Source organism: Pteropus medius, unplaced genomic scaffold, assembly GCF_902729225.1.
Source record: "Pteropus medius unplaced genomic scaffold, Ma_sr-lr_union100, whole genome shotgun sequence".
NCBI classification, from domain to species: Eukaryota; Metazoa; Chordata; class Mammalia; order Chiroptera; family Pteropodidae; genus Pteropus; species Pteropus medius.
Genome location: NW_024343580.1, coordinates 678,001 through 699,030, shown reverse-complemented (window position 1 = coordinate 699,030; position 21,030 = coordinate 678,001). Strand labels below are relative to the sequence as shown.

The window sequence follows — 21,030 nt, the reverse complement described above, 5'->3', positions numbered from 1 at the left end:
CCGAGGGTGTCTCCTGGCAGCGCAGGGGAATCTGAGCCCCCCACGCCCCACGGGCGTCACCCTCAGCAGCCAGAGCCCCAGTTCCCCGAGCACAGGGTCGAGGGTGGTACGTGGACTGCAGGGCTCTCTCTGCCCGTCCCTCCATCCATCCTTGGTCCCTCCGTCCATCCCTCCCACATCCTCCATCCAGGAAGCATCGACAGCACTGGCTTTGTTCATGGGGGCAAGAGAAAGTGAATATTTTGACTTTTCCCAACATGACTGGGTAAAGGGATTATTCTCAAGTCCAAACCCCGTAAACAGACATGTTTTTGCAAATCCCATCTGTAGCTGTATCATGCAAATTCAGCTGTCACCATTTCTCGGCAAACTACTGGTGCAGAGAGAGGCCATGTGGCCCACCAGAGGGTCCGGTGACGCCCCACTGGACAGGTGGGTGCGGGCTCTTCACATTTTGTTTGAAAAGACAAAATGCAGATTTTTCGCTGATGTTGCTTCGACTTTCAAAATGCACTCGAATGCTGTCCTTGGTTTGTGCTTCAAACGGTGACCTCGAAGTCTGAGAGGCACCTGTGAGGCTGGGGTGCAGGGTCACCTAATCTGGGCTCCCAGGAAGGGGAGAAGAGCCTCTGGGACTTGATTCATTTGTAGGCAAGAGGCTGAGAATTGGGTGTTTGGGGTACAGTTCGGGTTTCTGCGGGAGTCCCTCTCACCGTGGCACCAACAAGCCACCTTGACAAAGGACAGAAATGAGAGTCCAGGCCAGCGAGGGGCACACCCAAGACCCACGTGGCTGGCTGTGAGTCACGGGACACGAGGGTGACAGGGGCGTCCGCTGCCACTGAACGTGCTCCTTGGCAGGCTCGGCTGTCACGCCGGCTGCCAGCAGTGCTGGCTCTTACAGAAGGAGAGGCAGCACTCCGTGGAGTCAGAGCCAGGGGCAGCTGTTCACAGTTTGCCCGCTCCGTTTGGTGTGCAGGGCCGCCCTTAGACCTAGGCAGGAGACAGCCCCGCCCACTGCCCCTGCGGCCCTCCTGCATCCTGGCCACCTCATGGGGAGATAGGTGAGCACAGCCACCCATCCATCTACATCCATCCATCCACCCACCCGTCCACACGTCCACCCGTCATCCATCCATCTATCCATCCATCCATGCACCCATCCAGAAAATGTTTCCTGAATACTCACCCTGCATGAGCCATGCCCCATGGGGAGCCTGAGCTGGTCCAGGATTACCAGTCAGGAGGGAGGACTCAGGGATGGGGGCGACAGAGGCTGCTCCCAGGCCTCTTGCCTCCTGGGAGGGTCCCAGGGGTCTGAGAGGGTGCCCTGTTGTTTCTGAGCAGAGCTCAGGCCCTGCAGACATCCTGACCCCCTATCCACCTCCAATGAACTTTCCCGCTTTATCCCGATGCAATGTGGTGACCGCCCCGACCCTCGCAGAGGTCCCCTGAGTCATCTCAAAGGTCACCCAGGTGGGCTCGGCAGGAGCGAGATTTGCCTTTCACAGGTTTCCGGGCTTTACCTCGTGAGAGAAGAGAAGGATCCGACCCCCCACTGCCGCTGGGCCAAGGGCTGGGCTCGGCCAGGAGGTGCCCCATCCCACACCCCTCTGTGGGGGCCACCTCCTGAGACTTGGAGCTAGGCCTAGGGAAGATCCCGCAGCCTTGCTTCTGGAGCCTTCCACCTGTGCTTGAGCCGAGGCAAGGGGGGCCAGGGCGTCCCCTCAGAGAGACAAAGGCCATGCGTGAGGGCTCCCAGCCCCGCCCAGCCACTCTGAGCCCGTGGGCAAGCGATTTAAGTTAAGTCTCTGAGACTCGGCGCAGAGACATCCCCAGGGCAGAGGCTGCACCGTGAGGGCCGGTGAGACGGATGCGTGCGCCGCACTCCGGACACCCCCTCCCAGGGGAAAACGCGGTCCCAGCCAGGGGGTTCCTGGGACTGGCTTTGATTCAGGAAGCTGGAGCTTCCCTACAGTTGGGGGGTCTCCACTTAGCCCACCCCAGGAGCCCAGCGCCACTGCCACAAGGGGGTGCTGCTGAGCACAGTCCATCCCCGCAAAGGGGACTGTCGGAGCCGGGATGTCCTGTCCTCACAGGCAGGCCACAGGCATGTCTGTCACCTGGGACCTTGGCTCAGAGCCTGGCTCATCTGGCCTGGGGCAGCCCAGCCCCCACCCCCAGTGTCGACTGGGAGGGACCACTCTCTGCGGTTCGCACTCACACCCTGGGCCGCGGCCGCCAGAACGGGGTCTGTCCCTCGGTCAGTGGGTGTCCACCGAGAGAGAGCTGGCATCTCCTCCTCTGCACATTTTAACCTGAGCCTCGCTGGGCACTTGTGTCATTGAATTTCTGGGGACCCGCCTCCCCTCCCGCCTCTGGTCCAAGGCCTCCTCTCTCCCTTCCCTCCAGGGTCAAAACAGGTCACAGCTCTCGCTGTCCTCCTGCCTACGCAGCCTGCGACTTCGCGAGCCCCTCTCAGCTCTGCTTCCAGGGGCCAGACCATGGCGACAGGTCTTTGCTGACAATGGCCAGCACCGGCCACGCACAGCCCAGCGGAGGCGGAGGCGGGACCGCCGGCTTTTCCTTTCAGGCCCCGCAGCCCCCCCGCCAGCCGGCAACAGACCCCACTGAGAGTCCCTGGCCCGGGGCCGCGCGTCACGCCTCTCCCGGCGGGGACGGGGACGGGCGGCGGAAGGGCGGACTGGGCGCGCAGTGCCTCCGACGTTTGAACGACGGGGAAAGAGTCGTTTTGGGAACCGCAGAGATGGACGACTGTCGCAAGCAGCTGAGAATGCGCTGGGGCGGGTCCGCGAAGGCGAGCGTGGAGAATCACGCACTTGGGGCAGCGTGGGAACGCCGGGCGGCGGGCAGGGCCCGCGTGAGCCGGCCGCGGCCTCCTCGGCCAGGCCCAGGGCCCCGGCTGGGACTGAGTGGGGCCATGGGTCGCGAGGATGGAGATCCCTAGGTGGACGCTCTGGAAACTCACCACCCACACTGCTTTGGGAAACGCTGGGCGCGCAGGTGGCCACACACACACACACACACACACACACACACACAGACCTCCCAGCGGCCGCCTCCCGAGACATCGGGCGCTGGCATCCTCGCTGTCAGCCTGCGTCTGGGACTGAAATGTGGGAATCTTAGCTCTTTATTGTCTTTCCTGGAGAGTCATTAAAAAAAAATACCCTGCACCATAGCCGTCCGCTGAGCTTTCTGGCACTGGCGGGTCCTGGGTCCTCCAGAGCCCTTCGCTGGGGTCCTCACTGGGCGATCACAGGACACCCTTGGCCATATGGTCCCTCTCGTCCTGTCTCCTAATACGAATTGTACCTCTATCGGTTTTAGCCACAGCCTGGCCAGATAACCCATCCTAGAGTCCCCCGCTTTTTCCTGCATCCGTTTCCATGTAAACAGTGGGTTGAATGAGAAACATCCCCCCCAAAAAGGTACGGCAGGGTCACAGCCCTGAACCCCTGTCAATGTGACCTTACCGGAACAGGGGTCTTTGCAGATGTCATTAACTGAGAACGTTGAGATGAGATCATCCTGGATGATCTGGGCCCTAATCCAATGACAAGTGTCCTCATTAGAAATGCAGAGGAGAGTTGTCGGGGAGGAGGACAGAGACTGGGCATCTGGGCCACTGGCCGCGGAAGGCCCAGCACTGCCGGCAGCCACGGGAGCCAGGAGAGAGGTGCCAGGCCGAGCCTCTCCTCCAGAGCTGCGGGGAGTCGGGGGGCAGCGGGGGGTGGGGTGGGGAGTGGACCGCGAGCCTGCCAGCCACCTGATTTCCCACTGGCCATGCATCACCGAATGCCACTGATCGAAAAACATCGAATACATTAAAATTCATGAGGTCATAGTGATAATTCTTTAAAAACCCTGACTTTAAAAAAAAAAATCCCTTTAGAAGCCGATAGACCACTTCATTATTGTGAAATCTGACAGGTAAGGGGGGAGAAAATGAAGCATTTATAATTCCGCCTTTCCCGTATTTCGGGGGTAACCAAAGAGTTGATGAAGAAAGTTCTTCCCTGTAGGATAAGTCCAGAAAATAAAGGCAGAAGTAAAACCAGACTCAGAAAATCACCAAGCCGCAATCGTCGACGAGACCGTGGGCCGAAGTTACGACCATTCGTGGCAGTTCGAGTGATTCCGTGAAGGACAGATGGAGAATTCTGTCACGGGTAGATCGGGCTGCCAAGACCCAAAACCACCCGTCCATCCCAAAGCTGCCAGACAGAGAGAAGGTGGCCCCACAGGGACGCGAGTAGTCACGGGGAGTTTGGCCAGTGTGATGCATCGCCGAGACCCCAGGAACGCCGTTCCCCACTGAGACGCTGCTTGATCCCTCGTGAGAAAAAACTTCGAGTTCGGTGACCAGCGCTTGACTCCCGCGGCCGTCATTGCCTCCGTGTCCTTTTTCGGTCCCGAAAGCCATCTAGTTAACCACTTCGTACCAATCGTTTCTACCGACGTCTCTCTGGTCAAATCGCCGGTGTGATCTCCGTCTTCCAGCTCGGTCTTAGGAGTTAATCGCACGTACCGTGGGCCTCTCCCCGCAACCGACTTCCCTCTTCGCTTATTTCTAAAAATAAGATTTTAAGTTTTAATTTAGTTTTAGAGTTACAGAAACATTACAGGGATAGTCGAGTCCCCATTTACTCCGCACCCAATCTCTACTGTTGACGTCTGAGTCAGCTGGTACATTCGTCACAATGAATAAGCCAATAGTGACACATAGTCATGAACCGAAGTCCATACTTTATTCCGATTTCCCTTGTTTTTATCTCATGCTCTGTTCCTGTCCCAGGATCCCATCCAGGACCCACATGACGTTAAGTTGTCCTGTCTCCTTGGGCTCCTCTGGTCTGGGACAGTTTCTGACTTTCCCTGTTTTCGATGACCTTGGCAGCTTTGAGGAATGGTCAGGTGTTTCGTGAAGTGCCCCTCAGTCGGGACTCGTCTGGTGTGTCTTTCATGGTGAGACGGGGGATGGGCTTTCAGGAAGAAGACCACCGAGGTGAGGTGCCCTTCTTGTCACATCCTGTCACGGGTCCGTGCTGTCACCACGACTTATCTCGGCTGACGCTGACCTTGATCAAATGGCTGCCAGGCTTCTCCACTGTGAGGGTACTTGTCACCCGCTTTGGGGGACCTAACCCGAAGGATGGGGTGTCACGTCCCGCCCCTCGAAGACAGAGACTCTACCTAAACTACTCGTAATCTTCTACACGGGAGATGTGCTTCTTCTCCCTCATTTATTTATTCATTAAATGATGTCTTTCCGTCAATATGGAATCGTGGATATTTATTCTATACTTTGAGTTCTATATGCCAATACTTTATTTTGTTTTTTTTCCAGTCATTCCAGCTTTGGCCACTGGGGGCTCTTTCCGGTTGGGCTCCTGTGTCCCTTTGACATACCCCTCATCTCTGCGACCTTTTTTTCCTCTTTCGTTTTGTTTTTAGGAGCACGTCCTTACTTCCTGAGACTACAAGATGCTCCAGGCTCACCTTGTATATTTCTTGCCAGATGCTGGTATCCGCGCTGGCTCCAAGTTCAAGCCCTACTTCCTTTCATTGGAGAATACCAAAATCAAGATTGGAGGGGTAAGCATGTTCCCTGCTATTGGGGTGTCATTCTTCTAGGTCCCCTCAGTTCACGGAGCCAGCAAATACATGCCTGTATACCAACCCGTGAATACACGTATATCTAGAAACATTTCTGCGTGTAACCATCTACATCCATGTGAAGCTGAACGCGGGCTCACCCTGATACCTCCAGCTCTAATCCATCACCACGTGGATCATTCTAGCACCTCCTCTGCTTTTCTGCCGCTCCCACGCCAACGGTGAAAAACCTGGTTCCCACCATGCGCCATAGGTTACTTACCTGTTTAATACGTGCACAGCAGCATCGGAGTTCTGAACACAGACCCCTGCGGGAATGAACGTGTATTCTGATGAACACATTCTTGACTTAAGGCTAGCGCTGTTTGTGAAAACTTTTAAGAAAACTAATTTTCATCCCAGGGTCACCAGGATAGTGTCTCTTTTCTCGTAAAATCTCTATTGTTTCTTATTCACATGTATATCTGCAAGCCACCTGGGATTTCCCTTCGTGTGAGAGAGGGCTCGGGTTTAAGTGTTTTCCGTATGGATACCCAGGCGCCCCGGGACCATTTAGTGAGAAGTCCACCCCCACTACTTTGCCACGTCGACTGTCATCGATCAAGTGTGCAAAAGCGTGTGGACTTCCTCGTGAGCTTTCCGTTTAGTTATTCTATTTGTACTGGTGCTTGTACCACATAGCCTTCATCACGATGCCTTTGTAATAAGTTTGAAACTTCAGAGAAGCAGACCTCGCACGGATTTTCTGCTTTGAGATCTTACCAGTTTTCGATCCTTCACTTGTCCTCCTAGATTTTAGAGCTGCATACAAACTATTGCGATTTCGTTTGGGATTGCACCGAATCCGTAAACCAGTTGGGTTGGGAAGAGCTGACCTCTTTAGATGCTGTTTTCCAGTCCATGGAATTTCTCCATTTCAGGTTTCTTTTGCGTTTTCTTTCATTTTTGTGTAGAAGTCCTGAACACCTTTTGTTAGATTATTCCTAGGTGTTTGATATATTTTGATAGTATCGTAACAGATACCGCTACATTTTTTATGTTCTGTTTCTTGCTGGCATAGGGAACCGTACTTGATTCTCTCTCTTTATTTTTTTTCTCACATCAGACGGGTCACGTGTCGACGTCATAACAAAGTTTGAGGGAGGCACATCTCACACAAAAGCGTGAACCCCCAATGGTCACGCTCATGGGCCGCCAGAGGATCTGCAGTTGATTTTGTGTTTTCATTTTCCACCTAGTAAGCTTATGAAGCTCTTATTCGTTTTAATAATTTGTCTGAGACTCTCCTGGGTTTGTATACAACCATAACATCTACCAGTTTTGTTTCTGGGCCAATCTCTCCCTCTATTTCTCTCTCCCTTCCCCTTCTCTCTCTCTCTCTCCATATATATATATATATTTTATTTTATTTTATTTTTTATTTTTCCCAGTTTCTTTTTGTCACATCAACATGCTGGTTAGAACTTTCAGTTCAGTGTCAAATAGCAGTGTCCTTTTCCTAATCTCAAAGCAGACTCTTTCGATGTCTCACTATTCATATGATTTCGCTGCAGGCCCTTTTCTAGATACGTTCTATCTGATTAGACAAATTTAATTCTTATTCCTAGTTCGCTAAGAGTTTTTTTAACCATAAAAGTTAAATTGAATCAAATGCAGATATTGAAATGGTTATATGCCTTTTCTTCTTCCTTAATACGTTAATGTGGTGAATTACATGGGTTGAGTTTTTAAAATACCAGGTGGACCTTGTACTTCTGAAATAACCCCAGTTGGGTCTGGATGTATTGTGTGTGTTTATATGTCTTCTGTATAGATCCATTCTTTTGCTTAGACTTTTCACATATGTTTATGAGTGAGATTAACCAACGACATCCTCTTCCTGGAATGTCTTTGGGAGTTTTGGTATCAAATTCAGACGAGTGCATAACACCAGCTGGAGATTATTCCCTCATTTGCTAGTTCCAGAAATCTTTGTGTAAGGACAGCTTTATTACTTCCTTAAATGTTTGGTAGGATTCTCTGGTATGGCCATAGGGGAGGTTTGAAATGAAGGACTCTATTGCTTTCATAGGACTACTCAAGCTTTCTATTTCTTCTCGTGTCCATACTGATAAACTATGTTGCTGGGGATTTGGTCCACTTAGTAAAATTTACGAGTTTACTGACATCGGCTTGTTCACAATATTATCTTTTTAAAACGGCTTCTGTAATAAGCCTCGTTTTAGTCCTTAATATTAGTTTTATGTATTTTCTGTTTTCTTAATCAGAGGCTTAGCACTTTTATGACTCTCTTCAATGAACCAACTGTTGGCTTTGCTGATCTCTTTTTGTATATTTTCTCCTTAATTTCTTCTTTCATTCTTATTCCATTTACTTTATTTGCATTAATTTTTGCTGCTTTTTTCCCTGATGTCTTGAGATGGATGCTCAGCCCTCTCGTTCATAATCTTCCTACTTTTCTAATATATGCATTTAAGGTTAAAAATTCACCCCCCCAGGCATGATTTTAACTGCATCCCGCAACTTAAATATTGTATTTTTATCATCATTCATTTAAAATATTTTAAAATGTGTATTGTGAGTTCCTCTATGACCCATGAGAAATTTAGAAATTCGTTTGTAATGATCGAATATATAGATTTTCTTCTAATTCCCTTTTTATTGTTGCCATACAGGCTATTTTTCCTGTGACCCTATTTATGTGTGATTTACATGTTTTGAAATGCGTTGAAATTGATGTATGGTCTGGCATATGGTCAGTTTTTGTAAATGTGTGGGTTCAGCGTCCTATGGATGTCCACGACGCCGCTTCCCTAATCAGCACTGGGAGAACCATAAAAATAACACTTCGGCAAGGAAAGGGACAGAACCGAATGACAGCGTTACGGAGCATGACTGGAGGCGGGTGCAATTCAAGGCCGAATTTGGAGAGTGCCCGGGACGACATTAAATTACTAAAAACGGCTGTATCGGTTCTTAGGAGTGAGAATGCTGACGGCAACAGCAGCGGCGAAAGCACACAAGCGGCAACGCTAAAGTGCAAAATGCTAACACCAAGCGACAGTCCCGGAGGGCGACGACACTGTCGCACCGCCCCCTCCCCCGCCCCCCGGCCGAGGCCCCGCCCCGCGCCTGATCGGCGGCTCCGGCTCCGCAGCGCGTCTGCGCAGCCCGGGCCCGGCTCTGCGCTCGGCTCGGCATGCCTGCGGCGTTGCCATGGAGACGCGGCCTGCGGCCGAGGCGCCCCGCACGTCTGGTCCCTACCGCGCAGGAGTCAGAGGCGCGGCTCGGCGATTGGGTGCGCGACCTAGGATGCTGGGGAGGCAACGGGGACACTCCACGGGGGGGTCCGGGTCGCGGATTGGGCGAGGCGGTGACCCAGATGCTGGAGAGGCCATGAGGACGCACCATGGGGGGGGCCCGGGGCGCGAGCCCACGATGAGGGCATCTGGCAGTAAGGGCGGGACTGGCGATGGGGGCCACCGGCCGCACGGAAGATAAATGAATTCGCATTGCTGGGAAAGCACTTGTGTGGGGGGCGTCGATCCTCCCGTTTGTTTCTCACCCGACATCACTTTCTTTCTCGTACAGGAGCCTCCTGATGCCTGGAGCAGAGAGAAGGTGCTGGTGGCTGGGTGAGTACCAGGCGGTCCTCAGCATGGCAGCCTGGGCAGCCGCCCTCCAGGTCTGGCTTGTCTGGGGGCAGTCCCAGGTAACCTGTGCCCTTTTTAAGAGCTCGGATTAGGCTCACAGTCTGCTCACTAGAGAGCTTGGCTGACACGGGGATCCAGAGTTAAGAAAGGTTCTGTGCCATAAAACCTGCCGTTGCCACGTGAGCCCTTTGCTCCCTGGCACCTGACAGCGTGTTCATTTCTTTGTAGCATCACCTTGGGGAAGAGTCGCAGACTAGCCAGACAAAGAGCACTGAGCGAACGCTGGCTGCACACCCCCAAGTGCCACGCCACGCTGTCGCCCCACGAGCTGGCCCGAGCTCCCATCGGGGAGGGCGGTCATGGGTGCCGCCGGCGGCTTCCGTCCAGGCGTACAGCACCCTTTCAGCCAGGACGCCGGGCGCGTCTTCTCAAGTTAAGCCGTCCAAGCCACAGTGTCGCAATCGCAGGAGACACCTGACAAGTCGCCCCTGAGGTCACTGTCAACCCCACACCTAATAAAGTGTGTGCAGCAGTCACCAGGAGAGGCTGTGGCCAAGGGGCCACCTCCCCTGCTTGCTGTCCCCCATGTGGCTCCCCGGTGCCTTCAGAATGCCCAGAGCCTCCTCTGACGTCTCCCTCCACCACCTCCCTCCCAAGGGTGCCGCCCACGACCGGCCCGACTCCTCCTCTCTGCCGTTAAGTTAAAGAAGGCGCTTCGCCACCAGCTGAGGAGCGTGCCCGGAGCCCACAGAGCAAAGCAGCTGGCAGCCGTCCGCGGGGGCGGCCGGGAGGCCGCTGGCTGCGGGAGCCCGGGAAGTGGGCGGGGCCGGGCCAGCGGCCAGCGATGAGCGGCCGCGTCCCGCTGGCAGAGAAAGCCCTGTCTGAAGGCTTCGCCCGGCTCCGGTACCGCGACACCTCCCTGCTCATCTGGCAGCAGCAGCAGCAGAAGCTGGAGTCCGTGCCGCCCGGGACGTACCTGAGCAGGAGCCGAAGCATGTGGTACGCGCAGTACGGGAATGAGGCCATCTTAGTCCGCGACAGAAACAAGCTCGAGGTCTCCCGGGACACCGGCCAGTCGAAGTTTTGCACAATTATGTGAAACCCGGGGCCCAGTGGGAATCCGCCTTTAGCACAGTGTCGGCCCAACTGGGAGGCGGGGTCCCTGGCCTCCCTTCTGATTGTCCAGGTGCTGTAGGCCGGGGGTAGGCCTGGCGTAGGCCGGGGCAATGCTACATCTGCTTTTCTGCTCGGCTTCCTGTAAGTCACCCAAGAGGAGCACCTGGCTACAACCTTTTCAAGTTCTGTAGGTCGCTAAGAACGGGTCAGATCTTGAAACAGGTGAAGGAACGGGCATCACGTGCGGTTCAAAATCCATTCACGAGACCAGGATGGATGGAACTTAAAGTCATCAGTGGCACTTCAGCGGCAACTGTGACGTGCCTGCGTTTTGAGTCGTTTCCAAAACGGCGTTGTGTGCCACACACCGTGGCAGCTCCCACACCCGCTCCCAATACTTGACTGCGGGCAAGTGCATCCCAAACGCCAGCCGCTTACAGGGATTTCAAGCTTGATCACAGGGCTGAAAAGGTGAGTTCTTAGAGTACCTCGGCCTTTCTGCCCCGAGACTGCAGCTCCCCACCGCTGCGGTGTCTGATGCGTTGTCAGCTGTTACCGCACACGGGCGGCCAGGGCCCAACGTGTGGGCGAGTTCTTACGCGTCATTTTGCAAAAGGATTTGCCGTCTGCTGTAACTGAAGTGTGCATGGCTATGCAAATGTGGAAGCATCCGTCAAAGCTGATTTTTCTAAATAAATATTTTTCCTTCCTCCTCTTTTTATCTGTTCATTCGTGTCTTGGCTTTGTTTTTAGTAATGTCTAATGATTGGTAAAAACCCCAACACAAAAGCGGGCCCCTCTGCTGGGCTTTGTCTCGCTCAGCTGTCCAGGCCGAGGGGTTGCACTGCATTCTCGCCAGCAGCCTTCCTGGGAGCCCAGTGGGCCAAATGCATCCTCGCCGTCACCACGCACACAGCACGCCCTGCGCCTCACTGTATGTGGTCCCTTTGGCAGCCACGTGACTCGGTTAGCGAGCAGCGTTCTGTAAATGGCACTGCAGGGTCTGGCCGGAGGCCCGGTCCTTGCCCAGGGGTCCTCGGCTGGTGTGCTGCCTCAGGTCACGGCCCTTCTTGAAGTCAGAGTGCCTCGATCACTTCCCAGAGGTGAGAGCGGAAGCCTGTCCCATCAACAGTGAGACCTCTGCACTATGGGCTCACCTGCGCGGAAGCCCCGGCTTGGGAATTACCCAGCAGGTAGGTTCGTCAGCATCTTTGCAGACCTTCCTGCTGGGGCACAGAGCACACACTTCTGACGTCCCTGGAGCACCCGTGCTGCCCGTGCACTGGGAAGACTGGCCTGTGTCGTTGGCTTGGCCCCAAGCACAGATGGCACCCGGGAGGAAAAGCCGGCCATGGCCGGTGTCTGCACAGGTCAGGGCATGCAGGTGAGCGGCATGTCCTGGGACACTTGTAGGACAGCCGACACTAAGCTGCTTAGTGTGCGGAAGACACTAACTGCCCGAGGGATGCCTGGGACATGGCCCAGTCCCCGTCCTCAGGGAGGTGGGTCTGGATGTGGGTGACATGTGCCAAGGGAACATAGGGGGGCATGGGGGCGTGTGCACTGGCAGTCGGGGGTGAGATGTCACCAGGCCTGGGCTGGGGCCGACGGGAACCTCTTCCGGGGGCATCAAGGCCGGGCTCGAACGGCTGTGACCGGTTTGCAAACGGTGTCCGAAGCCTGGTTCACGGCGCCGTTTCCTGCCTCCTCCACCGCAGCCTCTGCTACGCGCAGGGCCCCGGCCCTCGGGCCGCGCGCTGACGCGGTGTCACGGAAAGGTCCGCTGGGCTGGCTGGACGAGCGCCTGGCGCCTCGAGTCTCGGAAACCCCGCATGCAGACTGAGGGGCAGGAAGGCGCGCGCCTCCTGAACCAACAACCTGGGGATAAAGGGGTTTTCGCTCTCTCGGGCAGGAAACGACGCTCCCTAAATGCTGGTGGCTGCCAGCCCAGGCTGAGGACCAGGCTGCTCGAGCTGTGGGTGTCCCGCCGAGCGCCACGGAGGGCGTGGAGGGCAGAGGGCGAGGGGCGGGCAGCCAGTGGCTTCCGAGCATCTCTACACCCCGCCAGAGGCGAGGACAGCACAGGAAGAGGCACACGCAGGCACCTGCGGCTTTTTTTTTTTCTGCTTTTATTATGAAAACAAAACAAATGCCCCAGGAGAAGGGTCCGTGATTACCAGAAACATCAGAGTACTTTCTACCATTTTATTCTGTTGTGTTGAGGCCAGCATTGCAATAAACAAGCTAAAACTACTTACATTGGACTCATTTTCAGTAACTGACATTTACAGGAATATACTAGAAACGGCACTAAAAAGTTTTAAGAAAAGTTACGGTAAACTTGCATGCACGTCATACAGAAAAGTAACATTTTAGATATAAAAAAGGAAAACGTCCTGAAGTGTCACGCCAGAGTCACCGAGCGGGGCCGCACTGGATGGGACTCATCCTTTGTCGAGGGTGGATTTTCCCCGGACGACTGTCAAAGACGTGAATGTCGCAGAACAACGAAAAACAAACAAACGAAAAAGGCAAACGTATCTTACAGTTTGTAAGCGCGACGACGCTGCCCAGCACGAGCGCGCGGCGCCCCGGACTCGGCCCGCCCCCTCGGCCCGCACGGCCTCCGGCAGCGCCGTCAAAGCCACTTCCCACGCGCGGCCAACCTACTCGGCACCCTGTCCCTTTCCCCTGGGGAAAAGCTGCTCTACGGCTCCCGGCACCACGGCCACGCTGCCTGTCCAGCTGCAGTGTCCCCAGCGCAGACAGAAACGACCAACACCCAGGGTGCGCTCGCAGGGCAGGAGGCACCCCCAAACTGGAGGGAAGTCAGTTTTGAGGTCTGCACAGAAAGCCTTAGGAGCTCAGCACCAGCGAAGCGCCGGCTCCGTGGGGACGGCGGCCCCAGGAGGAAGGTGGGCGGGGCTTCGAGAACCCACCGTCCGGCACAGAACCGGCGGCAGGGGATGCTCCGAGAGGCTCGCGCTGTGCTACACCCCAGGGCCAGATGTTTCCCGCTCATCGGCTCCCACGGGGCCCTGCGCGCTCTCCACAGCTGGAGGGAAGCTCCACGGGAGCCCCCACACACCTCAGGGTGCCCCGCGCTGGGGGCTGCGACGCCTGCCCACCTGCCGTGTGCTGATTCCTTAAAGTCAGAGTTCAAACATTCCATTAAAGACCAAGTTAGAAAATGCCTTTGAAAAACAAGGGTAACTTTAAAAAATGGCAAGTTTAAAATCCATTTATATTTTTATTATAAACGAAACTTAATTAAAAGTTTAACAAACTGGCTCAAAACTCGCCAAGTGTCAGAATCACCGGCAGTAAGAAAAACGGCACTCCACCATCCACTCCTCCTGAGCCCCCCGCATCCATCAGAGGTCCCCACAGCCGTAAGGGTTGGCGCAATCTGAACCGGCTTCGTGATTTTGAAAAAATGGCCACCTCTTAGGACACTGCTGACTGGTCCCCGGACCATCCAGGAGTGCTGGCAGAAGGAACGCGCCACCAAGGGCCAGGCCGCTCACAGCTCCGCCTCCAGCTCCCGCCTCTGGGGACTTTGAGTCCTCTCTGCTGAGAGGAAAACGCCCGAGCAGGGAGCCACCGGGAGGCCTTGTGGGGGGCGGGGGGTGGGGTGGGGCACCTCCTGGGCCAGAGACTCTTCCACCCCCGGCGGGAGGAGCCAGGCCACCGCCACGGCTGGAAGAGTGTGTGGCAGTGGGGGCCGCCCCGGAGGCCTAACCCCCATTCCTGGCCGAAGCCACAATGCTCTGAACCTAGGCAGGCACCATGGGGCGTCCCTGACTCAAAAGGCCACACGGCAGCCTCTGGGAAAAAAACAAAACCAAAACATAACTTTCTGTTAAACTCTGTATATTATTATTTTTTTACAATAGAAAGTTAAAAATCAAGACTTAGATTTACTATACATTTTTTTTTCCTCTCAGATTACAAAGTTTATATTATATAACTGGGGTTCCCTAAATTGATTTCTTTTAAAACAGTCCTAAAGAGACAAGAGAATAAAAAAAAAAGAAAAAAACTAAACAAAATAAAAAATTAGAATGTGCTGCAGCTGGAAGTTGTCTATACCTGTAAGTCTCCAAACTTCACACACACACTTACACACAAGAACAGAAGCACAAGCCCCCACGCCCAGGAGCGGGGCGCGCGCCAGCGCTGGGGCGGGGCTAGCACCTGGCGGGGCGGGGCCAGCACCTGGCGGGGCGGGGCCACCCCCGGGCGGGGCCACCCCCGGGCGGGGCGGGCCCAGCCCCGGGACCGGCTGCCGCCCGAGCATCGGAAAGGCCTGCGTCTCTGTTGCTGCTTTTAATGCATTTCTTTTGCAGTTTTGTTTTTCTTTTCTTTTTTTAAAAAAACGACCAATGGTGTTAATAAATAAAGTACTCGTATATACATGAGATCGGGGAGATGGGCCGGGGGTGCGGCAGCGCTACTGAGTGGGGGACACGCTGGGCTGGACTTCCGTAGAAAATTGCTGAACCTTACAAAAAAAGTCTCCTTTTTTTTTTCTTTTCTTCTTTTTTTTCTTAAGTTGAGGTAAAAGTTTCAGTGTATGGAAACCCACACGCTGCGCACGCGGCCGCTGTGTCCCTCCGGGGCTCCTGGCGTCGTGGGGGGGCGGGCCGGACACCCCACGCGCCCACTCCACGCACGCCGCCCCGCCCGGCCCCAACCCGCAAAGGCTCGGGCGACCCGGCCACTCGGCCCCGCGTCCGTCCTCAGCCCCTGCACGGAGCTGGCCCCTCGGACTGAACCGGCTTAGAGCGACCGCCTCGGAACAAGTCCCTTGCGGAGCCGCAGCCCAGGCCCCGCACAGAGGGCGGCGCCGGAGGGTCAGGTCACCTCGCCGCGCTTCCTCCGTCACCTCCTCGCGACCAGACTCAGTTACGAAGAGGAGACTGTGCAGCCTCCCACCTCCTCACAGTCTCGTGTGCACACAACAGACCTGCGACCTAGTGAAGCAGAAAACGGGAAGGGACCGTGACACTGGATGGGGGGCGCCGTGGGGCACAAGCGGTATGCTGACGGCGGGAGGGAGTCTGTGGCGGGCGGCGGCTCCGGCTCCGGCTCCGGGCACGTCCAGGTCTGTCCCTATTCCGAGTCGCTGCTGTCAGAGCTGGATCCGCTGGAGCTGCTGCTGCCGGACTCGGAGGAGCTGCTGCTGCTGAGCCTGGAGGGCCCTCCCGAGGGCGCCGGGCCCGATCTCTCTGAGGGAGGGAGACAGGGCGGGTGAGGGGGGCCCACCCTCCGGGCAAGGCCTCCATCCTCGCCCGTCTCCCGGACACTCGCCGCCGCCCAGCACCCACGACGTGCCGTGGCCCATCCGCTTCTCCACGGTCACTGAACGAGCTGTTAACTAGCAGGTGTGTGCCGAAGCGAATGGACGGGCTGGGGAGGGTCTGCGGCTGTGAGACCTGGGCTCCGTCCCAGGGCCAGGCACAGAGACCCCAAAAGCCTCGTTGTTTCCTGGGCAGTGAGAACGCCTTGCTGTTTAGGAGGAGCCGCGGTTTATTCTAAGGGCGGAGGGGGCTGGTCACCAGGGAGAGCCAGCTGGGGATTTTCAGCCCCCGGCCCATCTCAGAGTCGGGGAGTGCGCTGCACACGGAGCACTACAACAGCCTTGGTTCCTGAGCCTCTGGGCTGGGGCGCGCGTGGCGGGGGGCACCGGAGAGGCACCCACTCCCAGCTGGCCCTGGGCACCCCTTCTTTCCGCTTCCTGCGACTGAGCTGTCGCCTTTGTAATAGAGCGAAAAGGTAAGGAACGTGCTTCCCTGAGCTCTGCAGTCCTCCCAGCACATCGCCTGAACGGGGGACTGTGGGAACCCCTGACGTACACCTGGTCAGTCGGAGGTGCGGGAGGCCCGGAATTGGGAGTCTGAGGTGAGGTGAGGGCAGTCTTGTGGGGCTGAGACCTTAATCTGCAGGGTCTGCACTAACTCTGGGTGGGTGGTGTCAGCACGGAAATGCACTGCCGGACACCTGGCTGGTGCTGGGGACTGGGGGACTGGTGTGAGAAAAATCCCACACGTTTGGTGGCAGAAGTGTGAGGAAAACTGCTCAGAGGTCAACGAGGCCACCTAAACATCCTCGAGACGGGGAAGAAACGAATGCGAGCTACCAAGACCTGACGGGGTGTGGGTGGGGCTGACCATTCAATGACACCCATCGGTCACATGGGGCCAGGCAGTAACAAGAAGCCCTGCCGGGGGACCCCCCCCAGCCTTTGGTGAGAGCGGGCCGGGCTCTCAGCCCTGTCTGGGCACTGAGCAAGCAAGGTCAGGCAAGGACGTAGCACTCGGCTGCCGCGTGCTCATCTGGGTGGGACCCTGACTCTGACCGCCTGGACCTGCTCACTGTACCTGTCCGTTCTTACAGGTTCCAGAGGAGGATGGAGAACTCAAACCACCTGCTCATCAAAATTAAGACCCTGCAATCCACAAATCACAGGGCCTGGGCGCGGGGAGTCAGAGCCTCTGTCCCCATGATTATCGGCTAATGTGCTGGCCCTGGTGTGCCTGGGGGCTCCAGAAAGCTCGCTGCCAGGGGCTGGCAGTCAGACTGGCGTCCCCCAAGCCACACGGTCCTGTCCCCAAACACCACGGCTGAACCCTTCACAAAGAGCCCTTTCCAGGAGCTCTAGAAAGTGGCACCTTCAAACGTGCCTCTGAGTAGGGCCGGGGTTCTGTCCCCAGACTACAGGTAGAGACGGGGTCCCAGGAGGTCAAGAGCTTCATCTAAGGGAACGTGGCTAACTGTTAGGCCCTGGACCCACAAGCTCAAGGCTGGGTCTGCCACCCACTGCCCACCTGGACCCTCCCACCTCCGGACCGAACAACAATGCGGGCCACCGGGGACCCCGCACCCCGGAGCGGCACGGCCCGCGGACGGCTACCTTTCTTGGCCGGCTTCTTGTTGCTGCTCAGCTGCCCACTCACGTCCTGCAGCCGCTTCTCCAGCTCCTTCTTCTTTTCCTGAGCTAACTCCTCCTTGGACTTGGCCGCCTGCTTCTTCCCGCTGGCTGCTGTGGGAGAACCGGGAGCTGAGACGGCGGGGGGCGAAGAAGGGACAGGTGGCCGGCCACCGCGCCTCGCGCCCCTCGGCCACCTGGCCTCCTGGGTGTTCATGACCCCCGACTGGCCCCCCAGGGCTGACACTGAGCTCCCTGAGGGAAAACTGGTATCACGAAACCCCTGCCTGCACGTCCTGAGCTCGTGCCCCAACTCTCACAAAATGTGAGGCGGGGCAGACCATTCCAGCTCCAGACGGGACGTGTGTGGCCCGCGGACACCCTCGTGAAAGGCAGAGCCACGACCTGAAGCCCTGACCCCCTCCCCGAAGTTCTCCCTCCCCGTGGTCACGGCCGTCTCGCGGCCTCAGCAGGAGGCCCAGTGCACCACCCGGCTCACCTGCGCCTGCCACCCACCGAGGGTCAAAGGCGCCGAGGCTACAGGGGCCATGAGACGCTCCACGGAGACGGTGGCTGCCCCCTCTGAGCACGTGAGGACCAAGCGAAGCCCCCGGGGCCCCACATGGGCTCAGGCGCCCTGGGTGGTCCTTGGCCACTGTCTGTTCTGCCACCACAGAGCTGCCTCGGGCCTGCCCTTCCTCTCACTTCCTAGGACCCTGGTTCCTGTTCGGTGACATCATCAACGCCCAGGGTGAGCCTGGGCCAGTGCTGGCGTCTGTCCTGGGAGATCACTAGACCCTCGACCCGTCAACAGGGAACTGGTCTACCCTGGCAGGGGACCGCCAGCTCCAAACGCAGGCTCAGGAGAGCTCGTGGCGAGGCCCTGAACTGGCACTTGAGTAGGGGGGCAACCCAGGGGTCCCGCCTGCCTACCCGGCTGCAGTGGGGCTGCCTGGCTCCCCGCCCTGGGGCTGAGCGAGGGTGGTGGGGGAGGGCTGTGAGGGCCCCGAACACCGACGACTCACAGAGCGGCTTCCTCTGCTTCTTCTGCAAGCATGACTTCACGTATCTCTCCAGTTCCCGCAGAGTGGTGGGCTTCAGGGTCTCGAAGTCGATCTCGATCTCGTCGGGGTTGGAGTCCCTGAGCGAGGGCTCCCGGGACTGGATGATGTGCACCACGCGGCCCAGCTTCTCGCCCGGCAGCCGGTTGATGTCCAGGCTGAGCTGCCGCTTCTCGTCGTAGCTCATGGGCAGGCCCTCCTCCTCCTCCTCCGAGTCGTAGGAGGCCGACGCCTGCCTGCCGCCCTTCTTCGGCTGCCTGAGGCACGAGGCAGAGAGCGCCCTGGTGAGGAGCCTGTACCCTGTCCCCCGTCCCCAGGAAGCCCTGTCCCCCATTCCTGCCCCCTTGTCTTCCTACTCCCGTGGAGCCCGTCCCTTTGTTCCCCCGCCCGTGGAGCCCCTGTCCCCTCGTCCCCCTGCATCTCCCTGTTCTGTCTGGCCCCCTCCCTCTCCAGGACCGGGCCCAAAGTGGCGCCCTTGGCAGAGAAGCCAGGCCGACTGCCTGTGTGTCTCCGGGGACGTGGATGACCCCGCTCCAGCGGTCAGAGCAGAGACTGCTCCAAGCTGCTGGGGGTTTCCGGGCCTCAGTCAAGAGATGACTAGCAGCCAGCTTTCTCAACACCCCACAGGCACCTCAAAGTCGACGGGGTGAACACAGATCTCCAGAGTCAAATGATCCCAAAGCAAGCGGGCAAGGAGACGGGGGGCGTCAGACAGAGAGAAGAGGCAGAACGGAACGGACCGGCAAACCGAACGCCCAGTGTGTCCACGATCACGTCACGTTAACTACAATGAGCTTCACGCGCCAGCTGAAACAGACGGCCAGGCTGGGCACGGAGCGGGAGCCGGCTGACGTGCTGCGTACTCAGAGCCCACTTTAAATACCAAGACAGAACACCGAGTCAGACGGAAAAAGCGCAGGAAACGACACAGCACGCAGACGCTGAGCGACAGAACCCGCGGCAACCTACGTGGTCATCTTCAGACCAAGCAGACTTCGGAGAAAGGAACGGGCCCAGAAAACAGAGACGCTGCGTAACGATCAGGGTCGCCTGAAAACCACCTTCACGACGTGAAGCAAAACCCGACGGCACCCAAGGGAAAACAAGAAAGACCCAAAACCATGGCCGGAAACCCCGACGATTATCTCTTGGTGACGAATAAAAAAGCAAATCGGCAAGAAGACAGACGACTCCAACGTCACCGTCGCATCGACCCGGCCGCCACGGGTCCGTCGGGGGGTTCTCGCGGGTTTTCTCTCCTGACCCACCCACGGGCGAGGCTCCGCCCAGGCAGGGCCCACCTGCCGCCCGCTCGCTCGCTCGGAGCGTTCGCCAAGACGGGCCCCGTTCTGGGCCCGAAAACGCATCTGAACAAATTCAAGTGTTGATCTCCGACCCTGATGGATTTAAACCAGACATTGATAACCGGAAAATATCTGGAAAAATCCCCAAATAGTTGGGAAATCGGAACAACACACTTCCAAAGAACCCATGGTCAGCAGGGACGGCCAAAGGGAAATCAGAAGGTATCCCGGACTAAAGGAGATCACGACGCGCCAGGTCTGCGGGCCACGGCGAAGACAGCGAGCGTGTCGGTGCATCCGTGCGGCGCTGAGCGCTGGTGTCAGGAAGGGTCTCGAGTAAACCCTCCGAGCTTCTAAAACAGGAGAGCAAACTAAGTCCAAAGCAAACAACAGGAAAGAGTGAAAATGAGACCAAAAAGGAAAAGAGTGAAAACAGGAAAAAAAAGGGAAAAAAGAGAAAATCAAACGCCGGATCTTGGAACGACGGGACAACTGGCCCATCTCCAGATTCACCAAGGAAAAGACACAGATGACCAGTTTCGGGAATGAAAGGGAGGGCACATCGCCACAGGCCCTTCAGACGCTGAGAGGGGAGGGTACGTGGCAGACACGCAAACGCCACGATGTAGGTGAAACGGAGTGATGTCTTGAAAAGCACGAACCCCCAAAACTCACGAGGAGAAACTGAGAACCTGACCAGCCCTGTATCTACCAAAAGAATTCACTTCATGGTGAAAAATGCTCCAGCAGTGAAAATGCTAAGCCAGGCTTGCTGTGGTGGATTCTACCAAACCTTTAAGAATTAACACCGATCCTATAGATCCACCCTGGAAAATGGAACGGGAGGAACAGCTCCCAACTCATCTTTGAGACCAGCATCAGAATGACACCAAAGCCAGACAGAAACAGCGCAGGAAAAATTGATTTCTGCACCCTCCCCACCACAAAGGAAGAGACAGGAGAAAACCCGAACCCCCATCCTCGCGGCCAGTCTCGCTGCCCACCCAGCCACCAAGCCCAACCCCCCTCGCTCCCCACGGCCGGGAACCAAGGCCTGTCCCTTCTGCCTCCCAAACGCTCCTTGAAGCAGCCTGCTGTCCAGCCAGCCTCGGCCACACCGCCCTGTCGGCTGCAGAAGCCCCTGGGGCGGCCTCTCCCCGACTCCTGCCCCCACTAAAAGGCCGTGGTCTGACTACCTCTAAATGCTTCACACGCCTTTCCATTTGAATAAAAGGCGAACACCCCAGAAAGCCTGTCAACCTCGACCCACCCTCCTCCCAGCCGCCCCAACCCGGTGAGGGGCACACGTACTGCCCGCCCCGCTC

At 56.8% G+C, this 21,030-nt stretch overlaps 2 protein-coding genes and 1 non-coding gene across 7 annotated transcripts in view; 1 reads left to right on the top strand and 2 right to left on the bottom strand.

Annotated features, from left to right (window-relative positions):
- Nucleotides 1-6,739: 6,739 nt before the first annotated feature.
- On the bottom strand, nucleotides 6,740-6,843 carry LOC120606421 (small nucleolar RNA U13). Its single transcript, XR_005653892.1, has one exon. It is a non-coding gene; the product is annotated as a small nucleolar RNA U13 (small nucleolar RNA).
- A 1,975-nt stretch (nucleotides 6,844-8,818) lies between these two features.
- BRD3OS (BRD3 opposite strand) lies at nucleotides 8,819-11,138 on the top strand. 3 transcript variants are annotated; one of them, XM_039867604.1, is made up of 3 exons: nucleotides 8,819-8,938; nucleotides 9,232-9,275; nucleotides 9,522-11,138. In XM_039867604.1, exon 3 carries the CDS (start codon nucleotides 10,138-10,140, stop codon nucleotides 10,390-10,392), a length of 255 nt encoding a protein of 84 aa, XP_039723538.1. In that variant the 5' UTR covers nucleotides 8,819-8,938; nucleotides 9,232-9,275; nucleotides 9,522-10,137; the 3' UTR covers nucleotides 10,393-11,138. The 3 variants fall into 3 exon arrangements, with proteins under 3 accessions (XP_039723538.1, XP_039723537.1, XP_039723539.1); XM_039867603.1 differs by having other exon boundaries at nucleotides 8,825-8,938; nucleotides 9,522-10,116; XM_039867605.1 differs by lacking the exon at nucleotides 8,819-8,938 and adding an exon at nucleotides 8,991-9,094.
- Nucleotides 11,139-14,781: 3,643 nt separating this feature from the next.
- BRD3 (bromodomain containing 3) overlaps nucleotides 14,782-21,030 on the bottom strand; it is a 30,024-nt gene continuing 23,775 nt past the window's right edge. For 2 of the 3 annotated variants that reach the window (XM_039867599.1, XM_039867601.1), the window contains exons 10-12: nucleotides 18,366-18,658; nucleotides 17,326-17,454; nucleotides 14,782-15,640 (exon numbers count right to left, since the gene is read on the bottom strand). In XM_039867599.1, coding sequence (XP_039723533.1) covers nucleotides 15,525-15,640; nucleotides 17,326-17,454; nucleotides 18,366-18,658 — 538 coding nt within the window. In that variant the 3' untranslated portion in view covers nucleotides 14,782-15,524. The remainder of the gene's footprint in view (nucleotides 15,641-17,325; nucleotides 17,455-18,365; nucleotides 18,659-21,030) is intronic. The other variant, XM_039867602.1, reaches the window with a different exon arrangement.